The 21,341-nt window shown below is 37.0% G+C and overlaps 1 protein-coding gene across 5 annotated transcripts in view; it reads right to left on the bottom strand.

The window, feature by feature from the left end:
• Window positions 1–531: 531 nt before the first annotated feature.
• The window catches only part of ABHD17B (abhydrolase domain containing 17B, depalmitoylase), a 54,398-nt gene continuing 33,588 nt past the window's right edge, over window positions 532–21,341 (bottom strand). For 3 of the 5 annotated variants that reach the window (XM_025423312.3, XM_035702161.2, XM_025423313.3), the window contains exons 2-4: window positions 9,374–9,843; window positions 4,719–4,898; window positions 532–2,070 (exon numbers count right to left, since the gene is read on the bottom strand). In XM_025423312.3, coding sequence (XP_025279097.1) covers window positions 1,851–2,070; window positions 4,719–4,898; window positions 9,374–9,840 — 867 coding nt within the window. In that variant the 5' untranslated portion in view covers window positions 9,841–9,843 and the 3' untranslated portion in view covers window positions 532–1,850. Of the gene's footprint in view, window positions 2,071–4,718; window positions 4,899–9,373; window positions 9,844–14,071; window positions 14,212–20,267; window positions 20,351–21,341 lie in introns of those variants that run through there. The other 2 variants (XM_049092065.1, XM_025423314.3) reach the window with 2 other exon arrangements.

Raw genomic sequence — 21,341 nt, 5'->3', positions numbered from 1 at the left:
ATATCCTTCAAAGTTCCTATCAAACATCACTTCTTTGTGAAACTCCTTCTTGCGCTTTCCCTCATATCTCCCTCCCAATAGTACCATTTAACCTGTTATAATGAGCTACAAATCTCCCTCAGCCATTATTCAAATACTTGTGCAATAAGGTGTCTGTCTCCTTGGCTACACTGTGAAGTCTATGAGGACATGGCCAATGTCTACCTTTATCTGGCATAGGGTATTAGATGATTTAGACATTCAATATTTGTTGAACGAATGAATGAATTCTGAATTAGTATGATCAGAATTTTAAATTTAACAGGTATTCAAAGAAAACACTTAACTAAACTCTGGGGTATGTGGTGTACAAAAAAGGGAATTTTTACAGGCTCCACAACAATCTTGAGAAGGAAAAAAACCTCTCCAAAAAGAGAAGTGATGATAAAATTGAGAAAACCACACAACTATATTCTATAAAGATAAATGGTGAATGTTTTCAGTCCTTATGGTAAGGGATGGAAAGCATGGAAGAAGGCAAACAAGCACAGCTGGGTGATATATTTGTTGTTTTACTGTTAATTTGACACATCTGAACCAAAGCATTCACAATACTTGATATACTTTGAAGAGAATCATATACTATAGTCTTAGACATAACCACAGAACAAGCAGAACAATTAAAACTACATAAGGCCTTAAAATATATCCACAGTGTGTATTATTTCAATATTCATTCATTTACAAATTAGACTACATACCGTTAATTTTATTTTTATTTTTCTTTCATTGTTTTATTCAGGCAGGATTCATTCAAGGAAAGGCAACTTAGTTTTTGTGTGTGAGCTCTGTTTTTTACTACATTGGTTAATATAAAAGTTATGAATTAAATGTTCTTATATCCTGCATCCAGGAGTGAATCCATGAAATTCTCATATAGTAATCTAAAACAATAGGTCCTATTAAAAGGAGCCAAAGTGAAAAATGACCAAATAGCCAGCCTGTTTGTGGTCTTAAAGAACATCTAACGGACTCTCAGGTTTTCTTATAATAAAGTGTACTGCAATTCTATGAGATTAGTCAAAATTTAAAACAACATCGCGTACAAAATCATTCTTGAAGCTCTAAATGCCTTTTAAATAACAAAATGAGATTTTTTAAGTAGTTGCCTCATAGTACCAAACCTATAAATCAGAACTAGTTAAAATTCAGTGCTATCATGACTTCTCATTTACAAGGTAACTAGTTGGTAAATTAATAGATGGCATAAAAATTAAGACTTACATTTCTTTTTTAAAGGAGAAAATGTATGATAACCAGGGAATACAGAAAATTCAATGTATTTTACAATAAAATAACTGTTTAAACCTCGATCCCTGTACAACAGGGTTTAGGTCATCTCTAGTGAACTTGCATGTTTTCTTACAGTTTATTCTGAGTACTTGAATTTTTTTTAGATATACAGCTTTTTATTGAAAGAATATTACATTTGTATACCTGGATAAGATTTAGTACATTGAGATGTTTTAAAAATATTTATAAATTTATTTCTGATATGCAAAAGCATTTGGCAATACTTTTACAGCATTTGATTTTATAGAATTAAAATTTCATACAGTACTCATTTTGATGTTTAAAAAAAAATTCACAGAAAAAATATAAATTACACAGCCTGACTGCATGATACTGTTATTTCCAGTTTCTAGTTCTGGTAATTAAAACCTTCATTAAGTCTGTTAACAAATCATTACCTGTACATTTATGAAGGCAACTGACATGATTTGCAAACAAAACCTTCAGGTTTTATGTAATTTACCAAAGAGTGCAGTTCAGCAAGAAAAGAAAACCAGTATGCAAATTTACAGAATATTTTACAAATTTACCAGTTCCTGTGACACAAACTGTTTCAACCTTTCAAGGTACTGTCCATAAAGTTCCACATCATTGTGACCTGCCCCTTCAACCCACAGAGGCTCCACAGGTCTTTGGCAACGCTCAAACAATGCGAGGCCATGTGAAAAGTCAATTACTTCATCTTCAGTCCCATGAATTATTAATACTGGAGAGGTTATCTTAGAGATTTTGTCAATGCTGCAAGAAAAGGGGGGGGGGAGAAAGTCAACGAATTAGCTAGAAAAGGATTGTGAAATTTTTTCTGTGATATACTGGTAGATCATTCAAATATCAGAACAATCTTTTGAATACATTCTGAAGAAATGATGTCTCTTGGATTTTATTTTATAGATTCCTTATTTTAAGATTACCTGAGGAAGCTACCTTCATGCACTTCTGTTTTGAGGAAATCACTCAATGGTTACTGTCAACCTAGTACAATGCTTAACATAGAGAAACAGGTTGGAAGTAGAGGATGAAACTAAGGACCATTCAAGTATGTGCTAACTTTATACCTCTCTGTATGCATTATTTTTTTCCTTCCTCTTAATCTACCAAAATGACAGCAAAATGTATTGTTTTGGGATATCACAAAAATAGGGAGAAAACCATTTTTAAGGGAATAGATGTTAAAATGAAGAAACATTCTAATTTATCCCATGGGATACCCCAGAAGGCAGGAACTGACATGGGGATGAAGGCAGATGACAGGAATCTATAGAATTGATTCAAGAGTCTGTTTAAGAAATAGTTAGGTCCCTCTCCTTCAGGTTCTTTCCCTTTCCTTCTGTAGATTGGTTAGTTTTACTCTACCCAAAAATGGAGGTTTTTGAGGACTAAGGGAATTGCTAGGCACAGATTAAGATGAGAGGCATCAGAGAGAGCAAGTAAACACACACGCTGCCGCTATGAACCCATTTTCTGTACTGAGTTTTCAGAATGCTGGCAGCCAGGCCTTCAATCTTCCACGGAGAACTTTTACAAAGAATCCTTGTTGGAGACTCTATCCACCTTAAGAGGAAAAGTAGAGAAAGTGTCACAGGGTGGGATCCCCAAGTAATTGATTTGACCAGATCACTGTACAGTGAAGCTCACAATCAACAAGACTTAACACCACGGTGCTTCAGATCAGCTCTTTAGTTCTTCACTCTTATGTATGAACAGACAATTTAGAATTATCAGACATCAGAGAACACTAAATATAAGACAGAGATCAAGACAATTTTAAAAAGACAACTTGAAGGAGACATAAACGACATAAAGTGAACTTACAAATTTTTACACTTAAAGTCTTTCCAGATAGAAGGCATTGTAACTATAAAATGAGGATAGAATCTTAAAAAAGAGGAAATCAATGAAGTAATTCAAGGCATTTGGTAAGGAAAAATGGTTGGGTGTATTATTTGCTATCAAATGCTCAATAATAAAGGAATTATAACAAAAAATAACAAAAAAAATTTAAAAAGTATGTTCTTCTTCAAATGTCAATGCTGCAAGAAAAGAGAGGGGGGAGGAAGTCAATAAATTAGCTTGCAGTTAAGTGCTGCTCTCTTTGTTGGTGTAGCAGAAATGAAAGAGGGAGCTGGACAGAGATTTAAGTTGGCAAAAGCATTAACCCAAATACTCCCAATCAATCCTAAAGTTCAGTTAGACAGAAGCAGTATCATACACATACCTTCCAATAAACCATTATCTAAAACAGAAACCACCGCCAAATTAATGTAAAAACAAAAAATCTCCCACAGCTCATATACTCCCACCATTAGCTTCCCTACAAAAGTGACCCCTTACTGGCTAATGATGAAAATATTTGCTTTTAAAATGACCCTTGTAAAAAAAAAGAAAAAATGACCCTTGTTTTTATAAATTAGCAGGTGAGGACTCTGGCCTTTGGCCCATCTATCATTCTCAAAAAATTCTTTGTATTACTGCCAATTAGGGAAAAGAAGTAAGACTGAAATTTGCCAGCTTCTCACTTCTTGCCTTCTCCCTTTGAGAAATATGGGCCATCAGTTTTTTCCAATTCTGAAGAGCTGGAGGAACTTCCATATTCTCTTGAAAAGTAGTCCTCCTTTCATATTTGTGTAACATTGTGTTTACAGACTTTGAGGTGCCAATACTTACTCAAATGAATTCTAGACACAACTTTTTTGTAACTGACTTCTTTTGTAAATCAGCTATCATTAATTAGATACCATTCACTAATTTTTATGCACACATGTCTCATTTCCCTCTACTCTTCCTCTATTCCAGTATTATGTCTCACTGAATGGTACTATTATTCATTAGCAGCTCAAGTCAGAACTCTAGGAATTACAGTCACGGTCGTTTGTTTAGCATCCTATATTCAATCTGACACTCAGTTTTGTCAATTTCATTTCTCAAATTCATTCTCGGGCAGCCTGGGTGGCTCAGCGGTTTAGCGCCACCTTCAGCCCAGGGTGTGATCCTGGAGACCTGGGATCGAGTCCTGTATCAGGCTCCCTGCATGAAGCCTGCTTCTCCCTCTGCCTGTGTCTCTGCCTCTCTCTCTCTGTATCCCTCATGAATAAATAAATAAAATCTTAAAAAAATTCATTCTCTTATCTCTAATACTACTAGTACCACTCTCTGGGGTATAAGGCCCTCAGCTATTTTCACCAGGATTGCTACTTGCTCAAATGTTTCAGCCTCCCAACTGGGCTACTACCACCACCCTTTATGAACTTTAATTTTTCACAATTTCTATAATATATGTAAATTAGAAGTTCATGGCTGAATGAACTGTATTATGAATGCCTTAAGTGATGAAAAAAAATGCCCTTAAATTTTCTTTGAATTAAACAATCTTGAATATGGATACTTACTTTGGGAATGCATCAAAACAGTAGGTCTTCTTGGTATCAGGAAAAGCAACTCGCATTCCCGAAGTCAAAGGAGAATGGAGAATAACAGCAGCACTCTCATACCGAGCAGCGAGATCCACAGATGGTACTGTCCCTATACTTTGGCCATATATAATCACATTTTCAGGGCGAATGCCGTATCTACAAAGTTAAAAAAAAAAAAAAGGCAGAGTTGGACTGGTATGAAATATTCAGTCATTTTCTAAGGACTTCTAATAATAGAATGACTCAGAATAAGACAATGTCAACTTTATATTTTAAATGTTTCTTAGCCATCATTATCATATTTAATGCTGTAACAAACAAAACAAAAAACAAAATCTATATTCTTAGCTTATTTCATCTGCTTCATCTTTTGGTGAGGTCTTTTAAAATTTCAAACTTAAATGAATTCATTAAATCATTTATGCAATTTGACACGGCACACTATTGACTAATCCTGAACATATTACATCACTAATATTTTAATGGATTGATGTTTAATAGACATTAAATGTAACAAAAGTTACATTATTTTCCATTCAATGTAACAAAAGTTCTTTGTCTAGACATCAAAAGTGGCTATTTTATTTTTTGAATTTGGTCATACTGATGAAAATTGCTAGATATAGTTACTGTATGGGATAAAAAATATATATACATATATATATTAGCTGAAAGCATATGACTATTTTTCTTGAAATTTGCCTTTTCTTATTAATAGAAATGAACTGATTGGAAAGATAAAAATATGAGTGAGAATTTCAAATGCTTTATGATTCAGTTAATTATGAATAGACTTCATGCTAAAAACTCCAGAGTATTGTTTTACTCCCTTTAAAAATGCTGATTGAAATATGTCAACTCACTGCCTCAAATATATCACATATATTCTATGTTCCAAGCACTGTTACTTGTCCATGGTATAACTGTCCCAACTTTAATACTGCAAATAGAAATGAGGTGCTGGGCAGCCCTGGTGGCGCAGCGGTTTAGCATCGCCTACAGCCCGGGTTGTGATCCTGGAGACTCGGGATCGAGTCCCACGTCGGGCTTCCTGCAAGGAGCCTGCTTCTGCCTCTGCCTGTGTCTCTGCCTCTCTCTCTCTGAATGAATGAATGAATGAATGAATGAATGAATAAATAAATAAATAAATCAAATAAGAAAAGAAAAGAAATGAGGTGCTACAGGAATTAATGAATGTGGGGTTAAGGGTTAGAGTGAGATCAAATATGCTTTGCCTCTTTAGAAGTCTGACAGCAGTCACTTCTGGATGCTAAGGGCCATTTGCACAACAGCCTCTGGTCTTCGGAAAAGCTAACGGAGCTTTCCAAGTATCTAAGAATGAAAAAAATAGCAAGACTAATCCCATTTGCTTCCTCTGGCCCTTTCCAGGGGCCCAGGGCTCTTTGACTATTCACGTAATGACATACTTCCCCATCATTTCTTCTAATCAGTTATACATAAGCATTTGAATATATCCCAGAGGTTGGGTTCCATCTACTCTAGACTGACTCTAATTGTAAATAAACTTAGAAAAGCTTTTTTCTTTACAAAGACATGACTGTAATTCTTCATAGGAGTAAAGAAGTTATGAAAATGAACTTCTGCAGCATCAGCATTAACTCTTGAGGCTGTACGATTGCTATTAGCTGAATGCAGCATGGTCGGTGTCAAGTATGGGTTTTATTTTTATTTTTATTTATTTTTTATTTATTTATGATAGTCACACAGAGAGAGAGGCAGAGACATAGGCAGAGGGAGAAGCAGGCTCCATGCACCGGGAGCCTGACGTGGGATTTGATCCCGGGTCTCCAGGATCACGCCCTGGGCCAAAGGCAGGCGCCAAACCCCTGCGCCACCCAGGGATCCCAAGTATGGGTTTTAGACTAATGTTAGCAATGGCAAAGCTCCAGAGTAGAAGCAGCTGCCAATTTAGCATCAGAAAACTCAAAGCAGTAACAGAATTTCAGAATAGTACAACATAGGTCTTTATTTTTTATTTTTAAAGATTTTATTTTATATCATAGACATCGAGAGAGAGAGAGAGAGAGAGAGAGAGAGGCAGAGACACAGGCAGAGGGTGAAGCAGGCTCCATGCCGGAAGCCCGACGCGGGACTCGATCCTGGGACTCCAGGATTGTGCCCCGGGCCAAAGGCAGGTGCTAAACAGCTGAGCCATCCAGGGATCCCCATAACTTAGGTCTTTAAAGACCATCTAATCTAGTTTAGCTGCTTGTTGAGCATATGTTCAAAGTCAGAGTAAGTGGAAGACCTATAATTTGAACCCAGGTACCCTGACTCCTTGTCAAGTGACTTTTTCTTTTTCTTTAATTAAAGATTTTATTTATTTATTTACGAGAGACAGAGAGAGAGAGAGAGAAAGGCAGACACTCAGGCAGAGGGAACAGCAGGCTCCTCCCAGGGAACCAATGCGGGACTACATCCTGGATCCCAGGATCATGCCCTGAGCTGAAGGCAGAGTCTCAACCACTGAGCCATCCAAGTATACCTCCAATGACTTTTTCATTAAGGTACACAGATAATGAGCTCAAAAACTATAGTACTATTTAGAAATTTATCTAGTCTGCCCTTGTTCCTCATTTATCAAGTATGTATGGTCATCAGGTATGTTTAAAAAGATGAATTAAATCAAGACTAGTAATTATTTTTTTAATTTTTTATTTATTTATGATAGTCATCACAGAGAGAGAGAGAGAGAGAGAGAGAGAGAGAGAGGCAGAGACACAGGCAGAGGGAGAAGCAGGTTCCATGCAGGGAGCCCGATGTGGGATTTGATCCTGGGTCTCCAGGATCGCGCCCGGGCCAAAGGCAGGTGCCAAACTGCTGCGCCACCCAGGGATCCCAAGACTAGTAATTATTTTATAGTTTCCTTCAAACTGGTATCAGACAAGATGAAAAACAGGAAAAAGTTAACCATGTACATGGGTGTTTTTCTTGTTTTGGTTACATAAACCCAGAAAACTGAATTGGATACTAGTATGTTTTGGCTGAATAAAATTATCATTTCATGTTACTGGGAAGCATTAATAATGAAGGCTATCTGCTATAACTTAGCATCCTTAAAAACTGTACCAATCCAGTCAAGTTATACTTTAAAAGAGTTATACCTCAATAAATCTTCTTTCAAAGTATTTATCATATTTTCTTGACAGGTATTATATACTACATTCAATTGGCCAAGTCTGGAAAGTAGGAACTCATTTATTTTTGTTTATAGATTGAAGGGACTGACATCATTATACATAAAGCAGCGTTTGACTTTGGTCATTTAAGGCAGTTTTTAAGTTAAAGAATTTAAGTTAAGAATTTTTACCATTTCCCTGTCCCCCACAACTTGTTACCTACTTCTTATACTATTTACCATCTTTTCTTACTCATCATGTAGGTTTTCATATCATTTCAAGTGATTTAAGAATCCCCTTTATATGAAAATGCTATAAAAAGATAGTTTCATTATGTATCTTAGAGGAATAAAATGTTTCTAAAGGTATTTTCTAAAAAAGGTTATGCCTATTAACAAAAATAAGGAGGTTCTAACTGAAACCACTAATATTTAAACAATAAATTAGGAATGAAAAAAAAAGGAATGATAAATTTTCTTTTTGAGTGCTTCAACTTTAGTCTAAAATACTTTTGAAGTGAGGCAGCTTATCAGCTGGATAATGAAGAATAATTTGAACTAAGACATTTTTATTGTATATGAACCATCTGATGAAAACCCTGAAGTCTATGAAATTGCAATATTTTTCAATATTGGGGACTAGGAAAGATGAAAGCAATTTCTAGTTTACAAAAATGTATTGTTAAAGAATATGGTAATCGCTTAAATGATTTATTGTAAAATTACTTTTTTTTTTGAGATTGTCTCTCCAAATTTTATTAGTCCAGAATGAACAGTAAAAATCCCACTTCTTTAGAATGAATACTTTAAAAATAGTTCCAGCGCAGCAGCCTGGGTGGCTCAGCGGTTTAGCACTGCCTTCAGCTCAGGGCCTGATCCTGGAGACCTGAGATCGAGTCCCATGTCAGGCTCCCTTCATGGAGCTTGCTTTTCTCCCTCTGCCTGTGTCTCTGCCTTTCTCTCTCTCTCTCTATGTATCTCATGAATAAATAAATAAACCTTAAAAAAAATAGTTCCAATAAAATATCTTTAAGTCACATTTCTAAGAGATTATTATATAAAATAATGCAAACCTTGGATTACGATTTTATCAAAAACAATCCAGCCTCTTATACTCTTAAATGATAAAGTAAATCATTAACTAAGTAGCTGTTTTCTCGCATTCCCTTGAAATGTTGCAACTTTGAATAACATTTTATTATCACACTCCACAAGTCTGTGAAACCAAACATTTGTCATTGAATTTTAAAGAAAAATCACACACATGTAACAGACACAAATGAGCTCGATCTTAAAAATTCATGCTATTTTAAAAACATTTAGAATTACAATCTAAGAGTTTAACTGTCCATAGGGTATGTACTGGCAAATACAACCTCTTAGTACTTCAAAACATGTGTTATAAAAACTTTTATTCTTTTTTACATAATATAAGGCAATTTTAGTTAATCATGATAATAAATGTGGAAAACAGTTCCCAATCATGATTTACCTTGTCCTAAGAGCAAGCCAAGCAGCTTCAATATCTGCATAGAGGTTCTTCTCTGTTGGTTTCCCAGAACTTGCGCCATATCCAGAATAATCATATGAGAATATATTACAATTAATCCGTGATCCCAGTCCTATGTAAAAGCTGCTCATCTGACCAAGATCAACAGCATTTCCATGTGAGAAGAGTAAAGTGTATTTAGCATTGGGTGAGCAACGCACAAACATGCAGGCAATTCTGTTGCCTTTACTGGTTCTAGTCATGAAACATTCAATAGCATCTTTTTCTCTAGAAGAATACTGCCAGTCTGCTCGTTCCGACAAATGTAAAGTCCAGCGGCTTCCACTTTCATCACACATCAGAGTGTAAGTAGGATCAGGTGGCAAAAATGCTAATTTTGAAGCAATTTTTCCAGGGCAAGGTGGACAGCAGAAGAGACAACACAGCTCACTAAATGAAAGATTATTCATCTTCTGAAAAAGAGAAGGAGATAGCAAATGTTTTAATTATTGAGTATGGATTCTGCATTTTCATATAATAGAAGGTTAAAACAAAGACACTGGTAAATTCTACTGGTGTTCAGTGTCTACTGCTATTTCCAGTATCCTTAGCCCAGATTTTTGGCATCTTTCTAGAAATAATTTAAATCCTGTGGTGAGGCAAATATTCACCAGGAGATAATCAAGTATTACAGGATTTTTCAAATAGTAGTGATTATATATTAGAATATTTAACCAAAATATGAAAACTAATATGAAGAATTGAGGTCATATTTGTTATTTCTCCAGAGATAACGTAAGAAGTATGAAATGTTTTTTAGAGTAGTGTATAATTTCTGGGTTAAGTCAGTGAAAATTCTCAGATTTTCATAGAGAAGCTAGGTATTTTATTTACATGATATAGTAAATACACAGCAGTACCATATACATTGTTCATTTCCATAAATGAAGTGCTTACTATCAGTCAGGCATTGTGCTAGGTATTATTCTGTATTACCACACTTGATCCTCAAAACAACCCTGTACGTTGATGTGAGAAAAGGAACTTGCACAATGCGAGGCAGCAAGAGAGCCAGGATTTGACACCTGGCTCAACCACTGTCCTACACTGCTGAGCTACATGGCCTCAGGGGCTCAGAAAGCTATTGTCTCAGAAGCCTATCATTTTAGCCATAGTGCCAGTGGCTCAAATAACCTATAAAACATTAAAATATAGGTCTATATGTAACTATTACTCAAATTAAAAAGGCTACAATATAAAGTCTATTATGAAAAAAAAGATAAAATCTGCTAAAATTTCCTATATGATCAAATGGGAAGGATTATAAAGTTTGAAGTCTGAGACAGCTGGGGTGGAATCCCAACTCTACCACTGACAAGCTCTTTGCCCTTGGGCAAATTATTTACTTTTCAACCCTCATGGTCTTCCTAAGTAGATGAGGCCAATGCCTGGTTGTAAAGAACAGATACAATGACATAGTTGGTGCATAGACTACAGCAATGGCAATACAGTTGGCACACTTAAGGATGGCCTACACTGTCTTTTTCATTAATATTTTTAAAGTACCTAGTTGACACTAAGTCAGAAACAAAAATAGAGTAGTACTTGTTTGCCTTACATCATTTTTTATCTTGTCCTTTCTCAAATTCCTGTCTCTTTTTAGCAGTAGGTAACAACTGCTTAGTTCTAGAAAGAAGGATTCAAAACAAACACCTTCTAGAGATTTGGTAACACCTAGTTTTCTACAAAAATATCTGAACATAAGGATGGGGAAAAAACATACATTATACCATCAGACAAAATGCAATTATACATGTGAAAAAATTACCTCAGGAGACTAAAGAAGTGAGAATATTTGGAAAGAAAGAAATGTCCTTTTCACTCACTACAGAATCAAAATCTTGTTCAAAAGACATGTCCTAGTTTTCCAGTGTAAATCGATTAGGTAGAAAGCAGCAGAAACAGCATATAGATAGAGAAAGATAGAGGTGATATATAAGGCTTTAAAAGACTAAGAGAAAAAAAAAAAGACTAAGAGAAAAGCAGGAAAGTGTCTCTTGGATATTAGGAGTCACCTTTACTTGCTATTCTACCTTTATTCCTTTTCAACCTTCAAAACAAATATAGCCTAAATAAGTTAATGTCACAGTCTACTTCAAAAAAGAGTCTGATAAAACAGCAACGACCAGGTGTCATCTTTAGTGGTAACTCTAATTGATTCCCTGAAATACTGTACTGAGAAGGATTCTAAGGGCATACCTAAGGCTTGGCAGGCAGAGAATATGTAATAAATCAGTGATGTCTACTACAGGATTTGGCTACAGATTCATTTTCCTGGTCATGAGGATATAGGACCAGGTGAAGAGGATGGCAGGAAAGAAAGTTTAAAGGGTCAGTTCGAGAGAAGGAGATGACCTAGAAAAAAAAAAAAAAGAGGAGGAAGAATGTACAATGTTATCAGTGTTATCTGCTTAATAATTTGCCTATGGTTATTTCTGCTTCCAATTACCTTAGTAGCCACAACGGCTGATCCTTAATAGTCTATTAAAAGCTTGGTTAGGGCAGCCCCGGTGGCCCAGCGGTTTGGCGCCGCCTGCAGCCTGGGGCGTGATCCTGGAGAACCTGGATAGAATCCCAGGTTGGGCCCCCAAGCAAGCATGGAGCCTGCTTCTCCCTCTCCCTCTGCCTGTGCCTCTGCCCCTCTCTCTCTGTCTCTATGAATAAATAAATAAAATCTTTAAAAAAATAAATAAAGCTTGGTTAATAATAAGTAAGCTGTACACAGCTATGTTCCTGTAATTTATCTCCTGAATATGAAGGCTTTTGTATAGAATAAAAGTGATTTTATTTTATTTTTAAAAAGATTTTTTATTTTATTTATTCATGAGAGACACAGAGACACACAGGCAGAGGGAGAAGCAGGCTCCATGTAGGGAGTCTGATGTGGGACTCGATCCCAGGTCTCCAGGATCAGGCCCTGGGCTGAAGGCGGCAGCGCTAAACCACTGAGCCACCCGGGCTGCCCAAAAATAAAGTAATTTTAAAATAAATCTGGCTGGGGCAGCCCTGGTGGCACAGCGGTTTAGCGTGGCCTGCAGCCCAGGGTGATCCTGGAGACCCTGAGTCGAGTCCCACGTCAGGCTCTCTGTATGATGCCTGCTTCTCCCTCTGCCTGTGTCTCTGCCTCTCTCTCTCTGTCTCTATGAATAAATAAAATCTTAAAAAAAAAAAGTAAAATAAATCTGGCTGACTGAACATATATAATACTGCAGAGTTACTTCTGAGAATGAACACTAAATGAGAGAAGCAGGAGAAAAGGTGCAGTGCCAGAATCTAGTCTAATGAAAGGACAACCAGATCTTCTTCATGGTGGTGAAAGAAATTATTTCCACCTCCATGCCCTAAGCCAGGCAAGTGGTGTCCATTTAATAATAAAAACTTGCAAATTACCACTTTGTTAATAAGAAGCCTGGTATATATAAGGCAGCAACACAGACTTGATTTAAAATAGGGGCACCAAGCTGGTTCAGTTAGTGAAGCATACAAACTCTTGATCTCAGGGTTGTAAGTTCAAGCCTCACATTGTATAGAAATGATTACTTAAAAACAATCTTAAAAAAAAAGTTATAACAAACTGGTTTAAAAAAAAAAAGAATACTTGAAGAGGTAGTAGAAAAGTGTCATAAAGAAAAATCCAGGGGAACCCTGGGTGGTGCAGCGGTTTAGCGCCTGCCTTTGGCCCAGGACGTGATCCTGGAGACCCGGGATCGAATCCCACGTCGGGCTCCCGGTGCATGGAGCCTGCTTCTCCCTCTGCCTATGTCTCTGCCTCTCTCTCTCTCTCTCTCTCTCTCTCTGTGTGACTATCATAAATAAATAAAAATTAAAAAAAAAAAGAAAAATCCAACTGTAATCCCTAATATAAAGAAATCAATATCCAAAGCAAAAAATTAACTTGATGCATTGGGTACAAGAATTGATAACTGAAGAGTGTATTAGTGAGCTGAAAGATCAGATTGAGGAATTCCTAAATAGGGATATTTTTGGACAAAGGGATGATGATACATAAAATATAAAAGAAAATTTAAGGGGATCCCTGGGTGGCGCAGTGGTTTAGCGCCTGCCTTTGGCCCAGGGCGCGATCCTGGAGACCCGGGATCGAATCCCATATCGGGCTCCTGGTGCATGGAGCCTGCTTCTCCCTCTGCCTATGTCTCTGCGCCTCTCTCTCTCTCTCTCTCTCTCTCTCTGTGTGACTATCATAAATAAATAAAAATTAAAAAAAAAAAAGAAATTTAAGGAAGATAAAAGTAGAAATACTACTATCAATAGTAAGAAGGTCCTAGAAGGGGAAGAAAAGGGAAAAATAAAGGTAAGAATCTAAGAATTTATCAGAATTAAAGAAAAAAATCCAGCCTCAGACTAACAAACAGGTATTTAAGAAAATTCTCACAGCTAGACAAATTATAGTTAAGATTGACAGAAACAAAATATGAAAGTTTCTAGAAAGAATGACTGCCTACAAAGGAAAGAATCAGATGAATATCTGATTTTTCAAAACCAACACTAGAAACCAGAAGATACTGGAGAGATAGTTTTAAAGTGAGAAAGAAAAAACCCGCACAACTTTGAGCCTATAATTTACAGAGATAAAATAACATTTTAATATAAGGAAAGAATAAATTTTAGCTGCAGGCATACTAAAACTCAGAAGGCAGGGATCTCTGGGTGGCGCAGCGGTTTGGCGCCTGCCTTTGGCCCAGGGCGTGATCCTGGAGACCCGGGGTCGAGTCCCACGTCGGGCTCCCGGTGCATGGAGCCTGCTTCTCCCCTGCCTGTGTCTCTGCCTCTCTCTCTCTGTGACTATCATAAATAAATAAAAAAATAAATAAATTAAAAAAAAAAAAAAAAACTCAGAAGGCTTATCAAACCCAGAGACTGTCTTGGAGAAATTCCAGCAAGGACAAAAATAAACCCAAGGAAGTTCTATGAAGTATTTCAGGTATGATAAAGAATAGTTCACATAGGGATCCCTGGGTGGCGCAGCGGTTTGGCGCCTGCCTTTGGCCCAGGGCGCGATCCTGGAGACCCGGGATCGAATCCCACGTCGGGCTCCCGGTGCATGGAGCCTGCTTCTCCCTCTGCCTGTGTCTCTGCCTCTCTCTCTCACTGTGTGCCTATCATAAATAAATAAAAATTAAAAAAAAAAAAATGTTTAAAATATTAAAAAAAAAAAAAAAAAAGAATAGTTCACATAATGTTTTATTTTGTTTTAAAGCAAGCAATGGAGGATAAAAAAAAAAAAAAGCAGGAAAGTATATCCCTAAACAATCCAGAATCAAAACTTTGGAGAATATGAATATAAAGAGAATTGGAAGAAGAGTTAGGGATTTAAGTGAAAAATGTGCTGAGGCACTGGTCACTTGTTCAGAATGGTATTAATATTGATAAGTTTAAGACATGGAAAAAAAATATAACCATGACTTAATAAATCAGATGTAACCACCATAAAATTAGGGGTTGTAGGATACACCTGAAGTAGTTATAGTTATCATTACAAATGTCCAGCTTTGACTATTAGGCAGTGTGTTAAACTCAAGGAGTGTAAACACAAAGAAATAATTAAGGGGAGATATCAACAAGATAGAGAACAAAAAACAATGGATATCAACAGACCCAAAAGCTGACTCTTAGAAAAGCCTTCTACTATTAACAGCAGTTAGCATTAACTGAGAACTTGTGAAGTATCAGGCAGTATTCTCAACAGTTTTCATATAGTAACTCATTTAATCCTTTCAACAACCTTTTGACATAGGGACTATCAATTCACCCATTTTCCATCTGAGGAAACAGAGGCACAGTGAAGTTATACAAACTACCAAAGGTCACATAGCTGGTAAGTGACAGAACCGATTATGTGTGGCAGGATGAGTTTTGGGTCCTGAACTCATAAATACTGTTTTGTGGAAAGACCCACACAAGACTGAAGAACAGAAAGAGATAAGCAAAAACCCAAAGTACTACCATGAAAAGGACAGACATACATAGTTTTTACAACTAAAAAAGTTTTAAATAAAAAGCCCCGATAAACTAAGTAAGTTTGACATGAATTAAATTCTTGAGTAGCATAAAAGAACAAAAAACCCGGGCATCCCCAGTGACACAGTGGTTTAGTGCTGCCTGCAGCCCAGGGTGTGATCCTGGAGACCCGGGATCGGGTCCCACGTCGGGCTCCCTGCATGGGGCCTGCTTCTCCCTCTGCCTGTGTCTCTGCCTTTCTCTCTCTCGGTGTGTCTCTCATGAATGAATAAATAAATAAAATCTTAAAAAAAAAAAAAGAACAAAAAAACCCAATCCAGGCAGAAAATGGACAGGGGTTCCTGGGTGGCTCGGTCTGTTAAGTGTCTGATCTTCAGCTCAGGTCATGATCCCAGGGTCCTGGCTCTCTGCTTAGTGGGAAGCCTGCTTCTCCTTCTCCCTCTGCTTGCCACTCCCCCTGCTTGCTCTGTCAAATAAATAAAATCTTTAAAAAGATATATATTGGAAAAAAAAATGAACAAAAGATCTGACATTTCTCCAAAGGGATACAAATGGCTAACAAGTATATGAAAAGACCCTCAACATCTTTAGTCATTAAGGAAACAAATGAAAACCATAATGATACCACTTCATACCTGCTAGGATGGTGGAAACAGAAAAGACAGGAAAGATCAAAGTTGACAAGAACATGAAGAAATTGGAACTTTTATACACTGTTGGTGGGAAGTAAAATGGAACAACTAATTTGGAAAACAGTTTGGCAGTTCCTTAAAGAGTTTAAGCACAGAGTGTTAACATTTGATCAAGCAATTCACTCCCAGGTACATAACAAAGAAAAATGAAAACCTACGTTCACACAAAAACTTGAACTCTTTCTGGTGGCATAATTCATTATAGCCAGAAGGTAGAAACCATCAAAATGTCCATCAACTGATGGATGGACAAACAAAATGTGATATATTCATATAATGAAACATCATGCAGGCGACTCTATCCCGGGTCTCCAGGATCATGCCTCGGGTCGAAGGCAGCCCTAAACCGCTGAGCACCCATACAGGGCTGCCCTGTATGATTCCAAATATATGATGTTTAGAATAGGAAAATTAATAGAGATGAGTCTAGGACTATGTAAGTTGTGAAGGTGGGGCGGGGAGTAATGGCTGAAGAGTACGGGGTTTCTTTTGGGGGTAATGAAAATGCTCCAAAAATTTTTGAGTGATGGTTGCAGAACTTTATCTGCACATTTTAAGTAAGGAGATTGTATAGTATGTGAATTACATACCCCCCCCCCCTTTTAAAATGTAGGCTCTATGTCCCAGCATGGAGGGCCCAATGTGGGACTTGAATTTAAGTAAATTTTAATTTACTGAGAGCAAACAGAAGTCAGGCACTTTTTTTTTTTTGTCAGGCACTTTAACTGCTTCAGCCACCCAGGTGACCTGAGAATTACATCTTTTTTTTTTATGATTTTATTTATTTATTCATGAGAGACAGAGAGAGAGAGAGAGAGAAAGAGGGAGAGAGAGGCAGAGACATAGGCAGAGGGAGAAGCAGGCTCCTTGCAGGGAGCCTGACGTGGGACTTGATCCCCAGACAGGGATCACACCCTGAGCCAAAGCCAGGTGCTCAACCGCTGAGCCACCCAGATGTCCCGAGAATTACATCTTAATAAAGCTGTTTACTGTGGGTGCCTGGATGATTCAATTGGTAGAACATGCAACTCTTGACCTCAGAGTAGTAAGCTCAAGTCCCTTGCTGGGTGTAGAGATTACTTAAAAATAAAATCCTTAAAAAAAAAAAAAGCTTTTTACCATACTCACCTCCCCATACACACCAAATCTATGGAAATTTAAGGTAATTCTGCAAAGAAAGAGCTGAAGTATACATGTATTTGCAGGGTATCTGCAATTAAGATAGAGACTACATACTAAGAGAGACTATGCAAAGCCAAAGTAATAGACTGACACAGAAACAAACAGACCTAGTTGTAACAGAATACAAAGCTTATAAACAGGCCTATATATAAATGAGTCTCCTATGACATAGCTGGTTTTCTCAAAGCAGTAAAAAAGGATGACTTCTTTCGTAGGTTTTGCTGGAAAATTTTACATATTTACATAGGCAAAAGTAGTTAGAGCTCTGCCTCTCTGTATATATGGAGAACACAAACTCCAGATGGATTAACAGATCTAAAAGGCAAAATTACTTAACAAAAGTCTGTAAAAGATAAAATATTGGCAGGTTTAACTTCATTCAAATAAACACTTCAGTAAAAAATGCTTTGGGAGTAATGATTTTTTCATCTAAAATTATCAGTTAATACCTTAACTATGAGGAACTTCTACAAAAGCAAGAAAAAAGGTAACTCAGGAGAACAAATGGGCAAAAGATATTAGTAGGCAATTTACAGGAGGAAGAGGCTATCAAGTAAATTAAGAAAGGCCACTCTTACCAACTCTCAGAGAAATGCAAGAAATACTATTTTTAAACTACAAGAAAAATAAAAATTAGAAAGCTGAGTAATATAAAGTGCTGGTAAGAATAGGGGAAAATAGGAACCTTTTTGTGAATTGCTTGATAAGCCATTCTGTTTATCTATGACCCAGAATTCCACTCATGGGTAAGTACTCCAAAGAAATACTTGCAGAGATCCTTAAGCAATACATACAAGGGTGCTTGATCACTGCAGCATTATTTGTACCAGGGTATAGAAAGCAACATAGATTCCATCACCAGGTAATGACTTAAAGTAAATGTTTTGGATGCAGATAATGGAATATTAGGCAGAGTTAGAAGTAGTGACTATGATTGGCTGGAGCTTAAAAATACCTGGGTAAAAACCGATTAAGCTGAGATCTACACTATCATTAATGTAAAATTACAACCACACATAAATATATATTTAAAGAGGAGTATCGGAGTAAATGCTTATGGAGGGGGAACCTGAAAAGAGATTGCAAAGTAAAAAAAATAAAAAAATAAAAGTAAATGAAACACAAGTAGGGCTTATGTTCATAGATTGATGATGACAGTGTACCACGAAGTATACTGAGCTCCACAGGGCAAAAATCACATTTTTTTTTTTAAAGATTTTATTTATTTATTCATGATAGTCACAGAGAGAAAGAGAGGCAGAGACACAGGCAGAGGGAGAAGCAGGCTCCATGCACCAGGAGCCCGACGTGGGATTCGATCCCGGGTCTCCAGGATCGCGCCCTGGGCCAAAGGCAGGTGCCAAACCGCTGCGCCACCCAGGGATCCCCAAAAATCACATTTTGCTGGGATGCCTGGTGGCTTGCTCAATTAAGTGCCTGACTGCTGGTTTTGACCTCAGAATAGTGTGAAATCAAAGAGAGTTGGGCAGAGACAGAACCCACCTCTGGCTCCATGCTCAGTGGGGTGTGGGCTTGAGATTCCCTCTGTCCTTTTCCCCCTGTCCCTCCCCTGTTTCATTTTCTCTCTCTCTCTCTCCCCTCCCTCCCCACCTCTCTAAAATAAATAAATCTTCAAAAAAAAATCATATCTGGTTGTTTACCACTGGGCCTATAGTGTCAAGCAGAACACCCAACACATAATAGGGTTTTTAATATTTTCTGGGTGAATGACTTAGTAAATTAATAAAATTAACTCAATTCTCTACACCTGAGAGATTCCCACAAAAGTTTACTAAATTCTATTTTTAAAAGAAAGCAGATATGTTTTGTGATAATTACTTAGGTTTTTGTATGTGAGCAAAGTAGAAGCAGTATAATAAAAACCTATGAACCTAGCTTGGGGTGAGGGGTGCAGGTGGGAAAAGCAGAGCTAGTTACCCAGAATCATTCAGTGTCAGGAAGCACAGAAAAGGACAGTCTTCTAGGGAGGAAGAAATCTTGCCCCTCTCAAAATCAATTCACAAATAAAGGGTCAACTGAATGTTAAACAGATGGTCCATTGTGAAAATTAAGGTTTTCCTTTTGGCAGGAGACTCTTAAAGTTACTTCACTTATAGCAGGAGCAATTTCCTAAAATTGTATGAATTAATAATTTAAGAACCTGCTTCTCCTGATAACTTTTCCCTGCTCAATGACAAAGGAAAAAAGATGAACATCTGAGTCCCTTCTCAGCAAAACAGGAAAACTAAGGTTAAAAAAGGTCTCTAGGGCAGCCCCGGTGGCTCAGTGGTTTAGCGCTGCGTTCAGCCCAAGGTGTGATCCTGGAGACCTGGGATGGAGTCCCATGTCAGGCTCCCTGCATGGAGCCTGCTTCTCCCTCTGCCTGTGTCTCTGCCCCCACTCCCCCGTGTCTCTCATGAAGAAATAAAATAAAAATCTCAAATAAATAAATAATAAAGTCTCTAAATAGAATGACCTACTATATTGCCTTCCTCTCTTTTGACAGAGATTATTGAAATGACTCTTGTCAATACCTGATGTAATAACAGTTTAGTGAAAAAAAAAATCCCCTTTTATGTCCTTTCTAATAGTTTCTTGGTAATGTATATCAATACACATTACCACCATCTAAGAAGGACAATTGTTTCTTTTAGGGTTCAAGTTGTTGTAATGAAGAGAACTAGTCTTCAGTCTTTTTAGAGAAAACATTTTTAAAATGCTTAAATCTCTTCTTCATTTTGAGCAATATTTTGACTACTGTGCTCTAAGTAGGATCTATGCTGACTTAAAGTCTTACCCAATTTGGAGCGTAAGTAGGTATGTAATAAACCACTTAAATTTTGATATACTAGACTTCAGGTTAAGAACGACTTTCTAAAGTCAAAAATGAACTGCTTTGAATTTGGCTTCATTCATGGATAAATCTGGGAAAGTACTATTACCCATCCAGTTTTATAGAAGTCAGGATTTATCATGTCACTTACAAAATCTCCAAATGATTCCAGTTAGTTAAAGGCACATCCACTTAGCAGTCAGATTTCTGGAAGTCTCAATGACTCAGGATAACAATACCTCCAAGAGATTATTTTTTTTTTAGTAAACAAATCTCTAAGCATTCAAAAATGAAAAAGAATTGAAAATGAGAGTTTGCATAAAATGTAAAAGACTGATTCGCCACCATTTAAAAAAACAAACTCACTTTTTAAAAAGATTTATTTTAGAGATACAGAGTGTAGAGGGGAGGGGAACAGGGAGAGACAGAATCTCAAACAGATTCCCCTGTTAAGTGTGGAGCCCAACATGGGGGTTGATCCCATGTCTGAGATCATGACCTGAGCCAAAATCAAGAGTCAGGTGCTTAACTGACTAAACTATCCAGACACCCCTAAACAAACTTACTTTTGATTTTTATCTTTGGTTATAAAAATTAAAGCCTGATTTTTAAAAAATAAACTTATATGGGATCCCTGGGTGGCGCAGCAGTTCGGCGCCTGCCTTTGGCCCAGGGCGCGATCTTGGAGACCCGGGATCGAATCTCACGTCAGGCTCTCAGTGCATGGAGCCTGCTTCTCCCTCTGCCTATGTCTCTGCCTCTCTCTCTCTCTGTGACTATCATAAATAAATAAAAAATTAAAAAAAAAATTAAAAAAAATAAATAAATAAAAAATAAAAAATAAACTTATAGAAGAAACAAAACAAAAAATTAGATTTACAGCAGAGCTTAACACCAAAGAGACAAAGTAGATTTTTAATTATTAACAGCAGTAAGTAGGAAAGATCAGAATGGACCAAAGTCACAAGTGAAGGCAAACATATTCCATTGTGAAAAAGCAGGGTGAAAAATCTGACATTAGGTCAATTCTGTTCAATGGGGCCATGAATGCAACATATCCCAAAGACGGACCTAAAGGAAATCACCGTAATAGTACTATGCAAAGATGGTCAATTATATAATAGCTCAGTAGCCCTAGAGGTGTTATCAATACCAAAATAAGGAAAATTAAACTTACTTCAATATCCTTTATGGGTACCAAGTATATAACGCATACAAAGAAGCA

The sequence above is a fragment of the Canis lupus genome, chromosome 1 (assembly GCF_003254725.2).
Source record: "Canis lupus dingo isolate Sandy chromosome 1, ASM325472v2, whole genome shotgun sequence".
Lineage (NCBI taxonomy): Eukaryota > Metazoa > Chordata > Mammalia > Carnivora > Canidae > Canis > Canis lupus.
The sequence above is the reverse complement of the archived record's forward strand: the minus strand, read 5'-3'. Positions and strand labels throughout refer to the sequence as shown.